This window comes from Mytilus edulis, chromosome 2 (assembly GCF_963676685.1).
Source record: "Mytilus edulis chromosome 2, xbMytEdul2.2, whole genome shotgun sequence".
Classification (NCBI taxonomy): Eukaryota; Metazoa; Mollusca; class Bivalvia; order Mytilida; family Mytilidae; genus Mytilus; species Mytilus edulis.
In genome coordinates, this window is record NC_092345.1 from 47,884,251 (window position 1) to 47,900,608 (window position 16,358).

A 16,358-nucleotide genomic window follows, 5' to 3' on the forward strand; every position below is an offset into this window, starting at 1 on the left:
TTACAGTATAGGGGATTTAGACTTTTCGATTGTGACCATTTATTTTTTTGTAGCTACATTTCAGCATCGCCTATATATCGAACAGACCACTCAAAGTTGATACGACATTCTGGAGTTTACGCTTCTTATCATATTTCCCACAAAAAAGGTTAAAGTCTTTCAGGGAAATTATGGAACCAAGTTTCCAAATGCCATAAAGTTAAAGTAATCCCTTCGAAAGTTAACAGACACCATCCCGATTTGGTTCGCCATGGGGATTTCTTGATCACTGATAACTACGGATATGTCCATTTGTCGATACCTTAATTCCGTACTCTTTTCCTCGATTGTGACAGCATCGAATGTGCGTACTTCCCAAGAGCTACATGACGTGTGCCGCTAGTGGAGCACCAAAGTGTTTGGTGTTGCTCAATTTTAGTTTTTTTATGTACATTAATTTGTAACTTTTCAGGAACTTGTTTGTCTTTTGGTCGTCTTTAGGTTTTTTTTCTTATTTTGTAATGCCGTTGTCAGTTCGCTTCCATTTAGGTGTTATGAATGTCCTCTTGGTTTCTTCCGCTTATGTTTTCTTAAATTTATTTAAAATAAATACAAGCTCTTCAAACACAGCAAAAAAATCTTTACGATATTTTGGAAGCTCGTATATAACGGTTAGGATTCACATCCACTTATTGGTCCTTTGAAGAAGAAAAAACTTAATATATCGCAGTAAAATCTTGAATGTTGTCTTTTGTAAAAACAAAAAAACAACAACACTATAATACAAATCAACTTGCATTTTTTTGCATTGATTGCTCATAGACAATGGCATGTTTTCTTATAAGGATTATGGCGTATTTATCTAAATTAAATAATTCTTATAATTTATATCTATTTATTGAGAACTAGTCTATTAATTCAGACTTTATTCTAGGTTATAAAAGTTGCCAGAACGGTATATTGCGCATTTCGTCTTGAGTCAATACTTTTCCAACTAAGTGTTGCAGTGTGTTCCTATATTATATTGTTCCACCACTTACCAAGACTCGAGGCGGTTGAAAGCTTATAATACAAACATGTTTAAGCCCGCCGTGTTCTGTACCTGTCCCAAGACAGTCCTGTAATCTACTTAATAGTCGTATGTTGCTGTCTACCTTAGTAGGAACCAGGGTATCAGAGGTCTCGTTTAGTTTTGTGTTGTTTTGATTTGGTTATAGTATGGAGACTTTACTACAATAAGGGTTTGCCCATCTTTGATGTAGTATAAGGACATGCAACTGCTTGCATCATAATCGTTTGGTATAAAAAGATGGTGGTCTAATTGGCAAGCATACTGCATCTCTTTGTTTCTTTATTACATTACAACCGTATTCAATAAACGAGTGCCACATGCATGCAAACGATAGCCATAATTATACTTTCAAATTCATCTGGACTGCGCGTATTGTACCTGGGTGTAATCTTAAAACCGAAATAACACGAATGTAAGCCTTGATGTTCTAAGCATACCCCACTTGAAACTCAAACGTATCGGAGCACAGGAAGTAGGTTTCCGGCAAATTCCGTTAAAGAGCTCACTCGTACATTTTACCAGTTATTCATCATTGGCGCATTTATACGACTGTATACAGAAAGCTGTGATACTATATATATGTTTAGTTGTAAACAACACGTGTATTTTCAAGCCCAATTCGCAGTTTTTTCGACACAAATATATCGGCGCAGAGTTCGCGGTAAATATGGTATTGTTTCATATGATCATAAACAGATTTCATGGTAACACCAGCGTTTACTAGTTTATCACTTGTGACAAGTTCCTCCATTTTAACTGACCTTTTATCTTTGTAATAAAAAGTAGGATAACCTCTTAATACCATGAAAACGACAACTGGTTCATAAACAGCTGTGTTTGAAATAGATTTTTCTGAATCCGATGTTTCTTCATCAACAGATGTACAATGACCTTTGAAGCTTATTTCTTCTAACTCTTCAGTCTGTTCAGTTTCAATCAATACAATTTGATTACCATCCAAATCTGATGATTCATAATCATTATCCACATGGCTTTCTTGATGGTTAGTTCCATCCAGTTTGAATGTATTCTCGTCTTCAACTACTATTTGTTGAATACTAGACGATTCCTGAAGCCTATCATTTTGCACTTTTCTGTCCATTTCAACAGAAACGTCAATAGTTTTCTCGTCCCTAACCATTGTTTCCAATGAATCTTTCTCCGAACACAGATATATGTCATTGCCACTACATCTTGCATCATCATTAAAATCCTTCCGTGAACAATCTGAAGGGGTCAAATTGTAACATGCACTTTTAGTTGCTGAATTGTCATTACTCGTTGTAAAGTTTTCGGTATCAGCTAATTTGTTATTATAATTGTTATCATTGATATCTATTCGTATATTTTTTTGAACTGACTGTTCATTTGAGGGGCATTCGTTTGCATCATTCATTCCATGGTCAGTGTGTGTATCATCAACTGATAAGATTGACAAATATTCTTTATTCACATTGGGCTCTTCTGCGAGAAAATTAACTTCAATGACCGGATCCTTATCTTTTCGATCATCTGTATCATTTTCTTGCTGCGTTAAACATAGATTGAAACCATCCAAGTTTGGAGATTTATCAACCGAAACTACTTCTAACTGATTTGAATCGACTGAAATGTCTTTTGATGTGGGTTTATTCGAATCATCACTAAGGGGCATGGTTTGGTATGTAACGCTTTTATTGACACTACAACATCTCTGATCATCATCAGATCTGACCTTTTCAGTATGATTGATATGCATGGAAAGCCTATCCAAATTGGATTTAGAAACCGCCGCATTATTTCGATGGGCGACCATTTTTACATACGTTATTTCATTGTCAGAGTCTGATTCGTTACTTTGCATGTTTTGTGCATTGATATTTAACACTGAATCAGAGTGGTCATCATATTTGACATATTGCGTTTCCTTGAATGAAGTTGACACTTTGTGCCGTTGAGATTCATCATCACGACGAATCTCTTGTGAACATTCATTTTGAGCTATTTGTAAATTAATTTGCCTTTTACTCTCCTCGGGTGACAACCCTTTTTCCTGTAATATAGGAACAATACCAGGAGAACCATCCATACCGAATTGATATTTACAGTAACATAATTCAACATTAGGGTCATCTAAACCAATATATCCATTTTCATAAAACATATCTAAGCTCCAAGCTCGAGCCTTGTTGATAACATTCATATCTTTCTGTAATATTTTTATGTTGTAATCAGTGATCTGGTTTGGGATGCTATACGATTGCCCAACTACACTAAATAAACAATCATAGTTAGAGTCTATGCTGCATGGTATCTTTGGAGGTAATGACTTATTATCCCTCTCTGTCAGTTCCAATATTGCAACATCCAGTTCTTCATTTGCGTATTGCATTTGTCCACGAAAATGAAAAATACGACTATCTTCCTTGAACTTATCTGTATAACCAAAACATATATAAACATCTGGGCTTTCAAGATTTGATTCTTTGAATATTCCACCAAAACCTACAAAAATAACGAAATTATTTGTACCTACTAATCATATATTTGTAATAACGATAAGTTCAATCATACTAAATAATAGTTCACAATTTTCATATGATTTTTTTGAAGCCTGAAATCAACTGATTTCTAAAACTACTCTAAGTGTGACAAATTTCAGTATGTCACTTAATTCGTCTTACTATTTTTCTTAATTGTTTCTCGATCATGAAAAATAATATACTAGCTGTTCGGTGTGAGCCAAGGTCCCGTGTTGAAGGCCGTACTTTTACCTATTGTGGTTTACTTTTATAAATTGTTAAATTTGTACTTGGATAGAGAGTTGTCTCATTGGCACTGATACCACACCTTCCTATATCTATTCAAAACAATGAGCATTGAATAGATATAGGAAGGTGTGGTATCAGTGCCAATGAGACAACTCAATGCTCATTGTTTTGAATAGATATAGGAAGGTGTGGTATCAGTGCCAATGAGACAACTCAGCAAACAAGCTAGAAAATTGGCAAATGAATCGTCATGCAAACTTGTGTACCAAAACATTCTTAAGACTTACCTATTTTTTCCACTGTTCATTGTATTTGTGCATATTAATATAAGAATGTTCGCTAATCTGTTTGTAAATAACAAGCTTTTTGAAAGACTTTTATAAATTGATAGAACGTAGATAAATAAAAGGAACTAAAAAGGCAGAACATTTTTATCTTGAAAACAACATGAACAAGCACACGAACCCTTTATTTTTTTCTGTTTATTTATATACTTTCTATCTATAACAATCTTTTAGACGCTAGTTATTTTGAATCAGATATCTCAGCGAACATCCTCAAGCTAAATTGTACTGACTCTTATAGTAAAACCATATGCCTGCTGTGTTATTTCTTCACGATATGAAACGTGTTTTCATCATGGTTTTATAATTATGTAAAACTTTATGTAATGGTATTTGGTCTCTTGTCGAGAGTTGTTTCATTGGCATTCATACAACTCCTTAATTATTTTTTTTTTTATTAACTTCCACATTTGATCTTGGTTAAATCAATAAAACTACTATATCATGTATATTGGCTCATATCAGTATGTTTTATCAGGATGATAAATGATCTTACTGCATATGTCTTTCACAAAATGTAGCGATGTCATTACATATTTCTCTCCAACTCGGAATCCGGTACCGTAGGTTAGGTATCCCATTATCAGACCAACAGATTTAGATGTCTTTTCAGCAAGTTGTATTGAGATTCTGTCCGTGTCACAATCGGTTGTTGTATGCAATTCAATTTTTGAAACTGTTACGTCATCATCTTGATCTTTTAATAATGCACCTACAATTATAGTTTGATATATATGAACGGTTTGTATATTATGTTTTTTGTTACCATGCAGAAAATTGCCTTTACTTTTCGTTTGGTTTCCATGCCTATGGCATAGTACTGGAATTATCATTTATTTGGTGAATGTAACATAGATATAAGGTAGTTACTATAACTAGTAAAAAAATGTCTTGATAACAAAAGGAAACATGGTCATAATCCATGTATGATTGTTTTCCTCTTCAAACTAAAGAAACACATTAGTCTTCGCAAATTTTCTTTCATCTTTAATAAGTACTTTTTGGTTAGTAAGGGCAGACTTTTGTTATGCACTTTCAACACAGGCAATTGTCTCAGAAAAACAATCTTGTATACCTTAATACAACACAGGCACTTGTCACAGAAAAGGGCCTATGACTTTCAAGACGGGAGTCTGCTAAAGTACTCTCTTAGCTCTGATATACATGTAGTTTGTGAGAAAAATGGTACAGCGTAAAATTGGACAGAAGCAATTTTTACAATGTATCAATATTCAAAAGTTGTTCAAAATTTGGTATTTTTCTCATGAGGTGTTTTACCTACATTTTAATTTCTGATTTAAAAAAAAATTGAACTAGAGGCTCTAAAGAGCCTGTGTCACTCACCTTGGTCTATGTGCATATCATAAACGAAGGACACAGATGGATTCATGACAAAATTGTGTTTTGGTGATGGTGAAGCGTTTGCAGATCTTACTTTACTGAACATTCTTGCTGCTTACAATTATCTCTATCTATAATGAACCTATGAATCTATCTCAGTAGTCAAAATATTTTGTAAAAATTTACAAAATTTATGAAAATTGTAAAAAATTGACTATAAAGGGCAATAACTCCGAAAGGGGTAAATTGACCATTATGATCATGTTGATTTATTTGTAGGTCTCACTTTGCTGTACATTTTTGCTCTTTACAGTTTATCTCTATCTATAATAATATTCAAGATAATAACCAAAAGCTGCAAAATTGTCTTAAAATTACCAATTCAGGGGCAGCAACCGATCAACGAGTTGCCTGATTGGTCTGAAAATTTCAGAGCAGATAGACCTTGATCTAACAAACAAATTTGTTTCGTCAGATTTGCTCTAAATGCTTTTGTTTCTGAGATTTAAGTCAACAACTGCATTTTACCCTATGTACTATTTTTAGCCATGTTGGCCATCTTAGTTGGCAGGTGGGGTCATCGGACACATTTTTTAAACTACATAACCTAATGATGATTGTGGACAAGTTTGGTTAAATTTGTCTTAGTAATTTTAGAGAAGAAGATTTTTGTAAAAGATTACATAAATTGACGAAAAATTGACAAAAATTGACTATAAAGGGCAATACCTCGTTAAGGGGTCAACTGACAATTTTGGGTATGTTGACTTTTTTGTAGATCTTACTTTGCTGAAAATTATTGCTGTTTACAGTTTATCTCTATCTATAATATATTCAAGATAATAACCAAAAACAGCAAAATTTCCTTAAAATTACCAAATCAGGGGAGCAACCCAACAACGGGTTGTCCAATTCATCTCAAAATTTCAGGACAGATAGATGTTGACCTGATAAACAATTTTTTCCCATGTCAAATTTGCTCTAAATACTTTGGTTTTTGAGATTAGTCAAAAACTGCTTTTTACCTTATGTACTTTTTTTAGCCATGCCAGCCATCTTAGTTCACAGGGGGGTCATCGGACACATTTTTTTAAACTACATACCCTAATGATGATTGTGGCCAAGTTTGGTTAAATTTGTCTGAGTAGTTTCAGAGGAGAAGATTTTTGAAAAAGATTACAAAAATTTACGAAAAATTGACTATAAAGGGCAATTACTCGTCAACTGACCATTTTTGGGTATGTTGACTTTTTTGTAGATCTTACTTTGCTGAACGTTATTGCTGTTTACAGTTTATCTCTATCTATAACAATATGCAAGATAATAACAAACCAGATGCTTCGCAGGGCGCAGCTTTATACGACCGCAGAGGTCGAACCCTGAACAGTTGGGGCAAGTATGGACACAACATGATATGATATAGCTCTGAATTTGGATTGTGAATAAATAGTTGACACAACATAGGTTTCTGACACAGAATGAATGTGGTCTAAGAACTTAAACTTAAAGGGGCACTAGCTACGAGATATATGAAAAACCTTATACATTATTATTTTTGGCTTAATCAGTAATGAAATACAAATAGTGAAATAATAATTGCTTGTTAGTAGCCAATAAGGTTCAATTTTGTCAAAATAAGCAAACAACTATTGATTATGACTTATTCACTTGCAAGTGAATAACTCGACCTCATTGAATCCGTATTCATATGAACTTTAATTCAACCCCTTAGCTTGAGATGGATAACATGTGAATTGTATGTGTAAAGTTATTTAAAGGAACTGAATGTCAACATTGAAAGTGAAACGAATGTAAATCATTTAATTGACTGATTCGATCCACAATTAAACATTCTAATACAGGCAAAAACGATGGTAAACATTTATTTTTTATTTGTAATATGAAATTAAATAGACCTAGAATAATTCAACAGCACGTGTTTGCTTAATCTATTTACATCTATATTTATGTTTAAATCGCTTATATGGTCATCGGATGACTATAGAGGTCAACTCGATAAATAATTAGATTGCGTCTAGACTCAAATACAAACGAAACGAAGCTACGTATTTTCATGCCTGTGTCTTGTTTATTGTTTTATTCAGACTTTGATAAATGCTTTACATTGTTATAAATCAAATACGAGAATTTGATTAGAATCGGTGAACATGAATTTGACAGCTAGTGCCCCTTTAAAAACTTAAAAATTTTAAATTGTACATTTACCTATTATGGTCCAATATCCAAAATCTAAATACATGGTTAGATTCATAAAATTGAGAATGGAAATGGGGAATGTGTCAAAGAGACAACAACCCGACCAAATAAAAAACAACAGCAGAGGGTCACCAACAGGTCTTCAATGTAGCGAGAAATTCCCGCACCCGGAGGCGTCCTTCAGCTGGCCCCTAAACAAATATATACTAGTCCAGTGATAATGAACGCCATACTAATTTCCAATTTGTACACAAGAAACTTAAATTAAAATAATACAAGACTAACAAAGGCCAGAGGCTCCTGACTTGGGACAGGCGCAAAAATGCGGCGGGGTTAAACATGTTTGTGAGATCTCAACCCTCCCCTATACCTCTAACCAATGTAGAAAAGTAAACGCATAACAATACGCACATTAAAATTCAGTTTAAGAGAAGTCCGAGTCTGATGTCAGAAGATGTAACCAAAGAAAATAAACAAAATGACAATAATACATAAATAACAACAGACTACTAGCAGTTAACTGACATGCCAGCTCCAGACTTCAATTAAACTGACAGAAAGATTATGGTTTCATCATATGAACATCAGGCACAATCCTTCCCGTTAGGGGTTTGGTATCATACCATCATAACATATATGAGAAGAACATAACCCGTGTCATGCCAACAACTGTTTTTAGAATAAATGTGTTTAGTCAGCATATCATAGAACCCCAAGAATTCAATTTTGGTTAAAATCAAACTAAGTTTAATTTTGGACCCTTTGGACCTTAATGTAGACCAATTTGAAAACAGGACCAAAAATTAAGAATCTAAATACACGGTTAGATTTGGCATATCAAAGAACCCCTATAATTCATTTTTTTTATGAAATCAAACAAAGTTTAATGTTGGACCCTTTTGCCCCTAATTCCTAAACTGTTGGGACCAAAACTCCCAAAATCAATCCCAACCTTCCGTTAGTGGTCATTAACCTTGTGTTAAAATTTCATAGATTTTTGTTTACTTATACTAAAGTTATTGTGCAAAAACCAAGAAAAATGCTTATTTCCCAAAATCAATCACAACCTTCCATTTATGGTCATAAACCTTGTGTTTAAATTTCATAGATTTCTATGTACTTATACTAAAGTTATAGTGCGAAAACCAAATGTTTTCGGACTACGACGACGACGACGCCAACGTCATACCAATATACGACCAAAAAATTTTAAATTTTTGCGGTCGTATAAAAACAGCAAAATTTTCTTAAAATTACCAATTCAGTGCAGCAACCCAACAACGGGTTGTCCAATTCATCTCAAAATTTCAGGGCAGATAGATGTTGACCTGATAAACAAATTTTATCCATAAAAGGCTTGTCAGATTTGCTCTAAATGCTTTGGTTTCAGAGATATAAGCCAAAACCTACATTTTACCCCTATGTTCTATTTTTAGCCATGGCGGCCATCTTGGTTGGTTGGCCGGGTCACCGGACACATCTTTTTAACTACATACCCCAATGATGATTGTGGCCAAGTTTGGTTAAATTTGGCCCAGCAGTTTCAAAGGAGAAGACTTTTGTAAAAGTTAACGACGACGGACGACGGACGACGGACGCCAAGTGACGAGAAAAGCTCACTTGGCCCTTCGGGCCAGGTGAGCTAAAAATGTACAAATTTTGTTATATTTTTCACAAAATCTTATTCCGAAATTGATTGACCAAATTTCACACCAAACGTAATATGCACATCCACTCTGAGTGCCTCGTAATTCAAAAAATAATTAAAAATGATCCCTTCACTGAATTAACCACTCGGAACCCTTCTTAGCCATGTCAGCTAGTAAACACCAATCATCTATCTCAGCTAGTAAACACGAATCCTCTATCAAGGAAAGCATGCTAAGAAACGCAAGATCTCGAATATTGTTTCAAATTAAAGATATAAGTATACTCCGTATGCATGCGCTGTTGTAATTCAAGACATGAGGCTGACGGAACCGTATCTGTGGTATCCTTCATTTCACGTTCGACGGGATACTAGTAGATGCATTCATCATGCAAGTCAGTGAAGATTTAAAAACAGGACACATAAAACTAAGACAGCTATGTTTGATAGGCAGTGGCTATTTCGACGGCTCCGGCAAAATAGCCTCTTATGTGCTATTTTACCGGCTCATATCAAATATCCTCCTTGACGTATTTTGCCGGCTCTGGCAAATTGCGATTTATATATATTGTTTTGCTATTTTGCCGGTCTTATTCCAGATTTTTAATGAAAGACGTCACTGTATGTAATATATATTTTTAAGGGAAAATATTTATGCACATATGACTATATATGTGGCTAAATGTCAATAACCGTTTAGTCTTCGCAATTTTGATGAAGGCACTGGCTACGGTTACATGGAAATGTAACAATAATAAAAATATTATTGTTACATTGGAGACTAAATGCCGGAATGCATGGTTGAAGATTTGAAGAGCTACAGCAGGTTTTGGAGCACTCTGAAAATGACGACTATGTGTAACTGTGGACACGTGAAACGAGGTCTATTAAAACTAACGAAAATCAGACAACCGTTGATAATAAGTTTTAGTCTATGGTGCAATAAAACATTATAAGATGAATAAATTTTTTTATTAATTATATATAACATCGTGATGCATAGAAATCTAGCTTTTGACAGCATTTATTCTATGAATGTTCAATACTAAAATGTATATACATGTATCTGCAGTTTTTGCAAAAGGAATGCAGACGCAAAACAAACTGGCAAGTGTAAAAGTTATGTTCAGTTCTGAACTTTATGTCTGCAGTGGCAGCACCTTTCTGGAAACTTGCAAAGTAGTTTGAGGTTATTGTGTGTGAATTGATAGTAAATAGCACATACACATTATTTCTAGTTAACTTCAGTGGCGGATCCAGGGTTCCGTGCAATTGTAACCTCCCTATATTTGGTATGATCAATGCAATTGAATGAGGACATATAGCATGTATAGTTGGAACCCCTCTTTCTCCTGAGTTGGGAACCCCATTTCAAAAATGGCTGGATCCGCCCCTGAACGTATGGTCATATGATACAGAAAATGCGAAACTATTAAATTTAATCGAATGCTATTCAGTGAAAACATTCACCCATTTTGCATAATTTGACTATTTTCTTGAAAACATATTAAAGTTATTAAAGTTAGCATGGTTAGGGAAGAAATCATGTAAATGGCAAAATGATTGATGAAGCAAAAAAGTCAATATTTTATAGCCTACTTTAAGGGATGGGTTTTGCTCATTATTCGATATTGAAGGGCATATCTACAAGTATAGTGTTAATTGCTACATCATTTTGTACAAATTCAATGATATAGAGATATATATAGCATTGGCAATCATACAAAATCCTTCTCATTTTATATAAAGGGAAAATTTAAGTTTAACTCTTTATGACCCCTTCCTTTATGTTTCGCTATTATTTGAAAACTACATGTATTATCAGCAATAAAGCAAAATTTAAGTTAAACTCTTTATGTTTCGCTATTATCTTGAAAACTACATGTATTATCAGCAATAATGAATAGAGAAAAACTCCTCCAGCAAAAATAATAAGCAAGAAAAGATGATGATCTTCAAATAAGTCAGCATATTAACTGAAATTCTATTAATAGTCAAATAGGTCAATACACATTTGTAACTGAGTTAATTTGTATTATTAAACCTGGTCACTATATTACATGCATACGTAGTGTGTGAAAGATGGTTGCCACTGCTAATTAATGATTGTGATGCTGTATATTTTACAGGGTGTGCGGTTTGAAAGCCCCCTCTCCAAGAAGTCTCTGCATTGGCCTTTGCATTATACATGTACATCTATCACGAGGCAACATGTTATACAGTGACTGTGTTATAATAATCATTAAAAGATACAGTAATTAATGTGTTCAAAAAATTTCAGCATTTACATATATAAATCAAGAATGAAAGAAAGAGTAGCATTATTTTTTTGTCATATAATGGAAGGCATACATATATTCACTCTATTAAAAGAGACAATTTTTTAAATGTCCTCCTTTTCTGAAAGGCACTGGCTACGGTTACATGGAAATGTAACAATAATAAAAATATTATTGTTACATTGAGGACTAAATGCCGGAATGCATGGTTGGATAAGGAACCGATTATTTACGAATGTAACAATAATTATTGAGGCTACGGTTACATTGCGTTATTGTTACATGAAAAACAGCAATGTTCGATGGGACTAGTAATATGTACTAAATAATAAAAGTTGAAGACATTATCTTATATTAACAATACAAGTATAACATACAATTTTTTGATTTTTTTATAGTATGTCCTCCATGGATTCTGAAATCGGACTCGGACATCTCTTAAACTGAGTTTTACTATGCGTAGTGTTGTGAGTTTGTTTTTTCTAAATTGGCTAGAGGTATAGGGGAGGGTTGAGATCTCATAAACATGTTTAACCCCGCCGCAATTTTGCGTCTTTCTCAAGTCAGGAGTCTTTGCATGGCCTTTGTTAGTCTTGTATGATTTTTTTTAATGTTAGTTTCTTGTGTAGAATTCGGAGTTTAGTATGACGTCCATTATCACTGAACTAGTATGCATATTTGTTTAGGGGCCAGCTGAAGGACGCGTCCGACGGGTGCGGGAGTTTCTCGGTACATTGAAAACCCATTGGTGACCTTCGGCTGTTGTCTGCTCTATGTTCCGGTTGTTGTCGCTTTGGCACATTCTCTATTTCCATTCTCAATTTTATACATGTATACAGAAGTTCACAGTGTTAGTTCACAGTTAGCAAACTTTGCTTTTGATGTATCAATTTTTGGTAAGTGCGTTTGTATAGCTATGTATGAAATTTGTGTCTTGATATTGTTTCAGTTTCGTTTCAAACGCATCCCATGCAAGATTTAAATTTTTCAGCCCCAAAAAATTTGTAATAGGAATCTCTTCATCTTTTGTTCAAAGTATAATGACAGCAATACGAGTAGGTGTGCAGTTAAATACTTAAAAGTGAACAGTTTTCTCAGCCCGAGTTTTCAACAACAAACCATTGAACAATATTTTTCGCCTTTGGCACTACTAATTTGAAGTAGTATCTTTAAGAACATCAAATCCATTAATACCTAAAACTATTTAAACACCATTTGTTGAATAATAATATTTATTATTTATTATTATAACAAGTATTATTTAGTAGACATGAATGAATTAAGCAACAAAACTATATAGAAGATTTAAGTTTAATAAATCTAGCGTACATTGCTGTTTTTCATGTAACAATAACGCAATGTAACCTTAGCCTCAATAATTATTGTTACACTCGTAATTAATCGGTTCCTTACCCAACTTTGCATTCCGGCAATTAGTCTCCAATGTAACAATAATATTTTTATTATTGTTACATTTCCATGTAACCGTAGCCAGTGCCTTTCTGAAAACCTTTGTTTGTGCCTTCCTACATGTAGATGGACAGAGAAAGAGAGAATTTTAGATTTAATAAAGCAGTTCACCTTTTTGCTGTATATCCAACTCTGGTTCATCTGACGGATGATATATTATTTTCTTAGGACGGGTATTTTTTCGTCCACAGCCACAAAGTAATTTACTTCCTTGTTTCCCCATCAATTGTATGTACTACATGTACATGTATGCTGTAATTAAAAAGAGTTCATTATCAGAGACATACAGTCAGGGGTACTACTTGTACAAGTGTAATTTATTTACTTGAAGAAGTAAAAAAAAATATACACATATAAGTAAATAAATAATGTTTGAATAATCTCCCCTTAATTTTCTAAAAAATTTACTTGTATAAGTAAATTTTTCTTACAATCCCACAAAAATCCTCAAGTTTTGAGATGTAAAATCATGCCTTTAATGATTTTTCCCAGGTTTGCTCAAATTTTTTCATTAAAGTTCAATGTTTCATCTCATTAATTCATCAAAGAAACTGATTGAGCAAAGATCTTGTATATTTGCGCAAGGCCTTCAAAAATTGCTCCTTTGGGGCTTGTAAATGAGCAGTGTTATGAAGATAACAGACAAATGGGATTTTCATTGTCCATGAAATTATACTTAAATGATTAGTAAAGACATCTGTAAAGGGTACACAATTTAAAATTCTATTAGAGCAAAGAAATCTTAAGAATTCAAGAAAAGAAGAAAGGATGATTTTTTTACTTATACAAGTAAAAAATTCTGAATGCCTAAGGGACATAACTAAGCTAATTATTTTTTTACCTATACAAGTAAATAAAATTCACTTGTATAAGTATCCTACAAATTTACTTATATGTGTATATTTTTTTTTACTTCTTCAAGTAAATAAAATACACTTGTACAAGTAGTACCCCTGACTGACATACATTGTACACTATATATATATATATGTATTGTTTCATAGATCTACAAATGTACATGTATCAGTTTATTTTTGAATTTGCTATTTAAAAGTAATTTTGCTTTAAAACATTACCTGTAAGATACCTGTAAGATCGTTGTGGGGCTCATATGGAAGGATCCTATCCTTTTTAGCCCACCATATTTAACATTGTACCGATGATTTGTAGTAAGACTTAATCAGTTGATTGTAATGTTTCAAACTGTTTTTGTAGAATCACTTATAACTTACCAGTTACTGAGTAATGATTCTGATTTAGAAGAAAATAGCTATCTATGTGTTTACATTTTGAAAACGAAAATATGCGTTTCCGGTAACGTAACTCTTTTTAAAGGGTCACACTAATGCCTTGACGCAGGAATCCGAGTAGCGTAGTCTGACGACGGGCATGTTTTATAAAATAATTAAACGTATACGGTAACAAGGTTATCTGAGATATGCAACATCTTCTGAAAGTGTTACTGCATCTTGAAAATTTGAGATAATGGCACTATTCCTATTTTATCAAAACTCATTACGCTCTTAAATCTTTTAATATAAGACTCATATAAGGTAATTTGACAAAATTTAGGAAAATTGTTGATTTTCTTTCTTTTGATTTGAGACCCAAGTAATACCAAAGCAAATATAAGGTAAAAGCCCGAATCAGTCTTTTCCCGCCATATTTTATAAATTAAATATTTCGAAAACGAGCTCCATGACCTATTATTTTTTTTAGTTTATTTTGATCTTTAACCAATACTCTTCCAGCTTTTTAATTTTAAATTCTTGATTTATTTAATTTCACCTAAGATCAACTTAATACATGAGAAGAACAAGAGAAAAGATAAAAAAAAATAATTGTTTCTATGTAATTCAATCCGATGAAGTCGTTTCATAAATTATCTTCGACACGAACGCCCCTCAGATATAAGAAGCATATATCGATGTACACGATGTATTTATACAGACACTGCCGTTATCAACATCGACATGATAAGTATTATAAGATCTTATAAGATAGTTACCATTTTTTTTTTATGGAGGATGAAATATTTTGTCCTTCATTTTTCTTGTTGTAATATCTGTCCAGCCTTTGACTCTTTATTTTTTCACTCTATTCAGTCCTGCATTATGTTTATTAGTTTATCCTGCCTTTTGTGTTACCAATTAAGTTGCTTATCTTGGCTTCTTTTTTTTTTAACTAAAAACTCCTTTGCTGCCTTTTTTTTCAAATTTTATACTAGCCTTCAAGCTCATATGAAGACGAGATCCATGTCCTTTGCAGCAACACGGCTTCGTGTGGGACCATTGGACTGTCGGATTAACAGACTTTCGGATTATCGTACCATCGAACTGTCGGTCTCAAGGTCGGAATACGGAACCCGCCGTTAAAATTTCCGAGTGTTGGATTATAGCTACGCTCGGGAAACGAATACAGTCATGTGTTTCAAATATTTAAGTTTATTACATTTTTTAATAAATGTTGATAAACTTGAGAGAGCTTGACATATATTGTTTTTTATAACTGTCTAATTGTTGGCTCCTCGGTATCTTGTTGGGATTATGATTTTGTTGGGTTGCTGTCGTATGACGTACAACTCTATTTTTCAAATTGATAAGATTCTAAAAATCAAAATAAAGCCAAATCATTTCATGACAGCAATTTCACGTGTCCTGTGTATGGTACATGTACAAGTTCAAAGTGTGTCCTTATAGTACAATCAAATATAAATATAACGAGATGAGGTATGGGTTCCTTCAAAGATCAAATGAAGTTAATGTAAGCAATAATGGCAAACTTACGGCCTCCAGCAATGAGAAAATCCATACCATATAGTCGGCTAGAAAAGACTTCGACACGAAAATTATGATCAATTCAAATGGGAAAACCAGGGAATTTATAATCCTTGAGAAAACTAACGGTCTAATTTATAAAATAAATACACATGTTTATTTAGGGGCCAGCTGAGGCCAACCACCGGGAGAGCGATTTTCTCGCTGAGTTGAAGACCCATATTGGTGGCTTTAATTCCGTTGTTATCTGCTCTTTGCTCGGGTTGTTGTTTCCTCGACATATTCCCCATTTCCATTCTCAATTTTATGACAGACACACTGTACTTACACATACCGCCATTGTGCTATTGTTCTATGATCTTTTTTGTTATCGTGTCTTTCATATTTGTTAATGCTTTGTTTATATATATATATCCCCGTTTGTGTTTATTTGATTAATAATGATGTGGCTCTTTTTTTTTTTTTTTAAAGAAATTCACAA

At 33.4% G+C, this 16,358-nt stretch overlaps 1 protein-coding gene across 1 annotated transcript; it reads right to left on the bottom strand.

Annotated features, from left to right (window-relative positions):
• Positions 1-854: 854 nt before the first annotated feature.
• LOC139512308 (uncharacterized) lies at positions 855-14,444 on the bottom strand. The gene is made up of 4 exons (XM_071299817.1): positions 14,333-14,444; positions 13,212-13,352; positions 4,642-4,857; positions 855-3,535 (listed from the first exon to the last, which is right to left on the bottom strand). The coding sequence occupies exons 2-4, from the start codon at positions 13,321-13,323 to the stop codon at positions 1,635-1,637; spliced, it is 2,229 nt and encodes a 742-aa protein (XP_071155918.1). The 5' UTR covers positions 13,324-13,352; positions 14,333-14,444; the 3' UTR covers positions 855-1,634.
• Positions 14,445-16,358: the final 1,914 nt, after the last annotated feature.

Excerpts from the sequence above, each read along its gene's own strand:
- LOC139512308 (XM_071299817.1), bottom strand. The coding sequence starts at position 13,323 with ATGGGGAAACAAGGAAGTAAATTACTTTGTGGCTGTGGACGAAAAAAT. Across the intron at positions 4,858-13,211 it reads GTTGGATATACAGCAAAAAG|GTGCATTATTAAAAGATCAA; the intron begins GTGAACTGCTTT and ends CTATAATTGTAG. Across the intron at positions 3,536-4,641 it reads TTTTGTGAAAGACATATGCA|GTTTTGGTGGAATATTCAAA; the intron begins GTAAGATCATTT and ends TTATTTTTGTAG.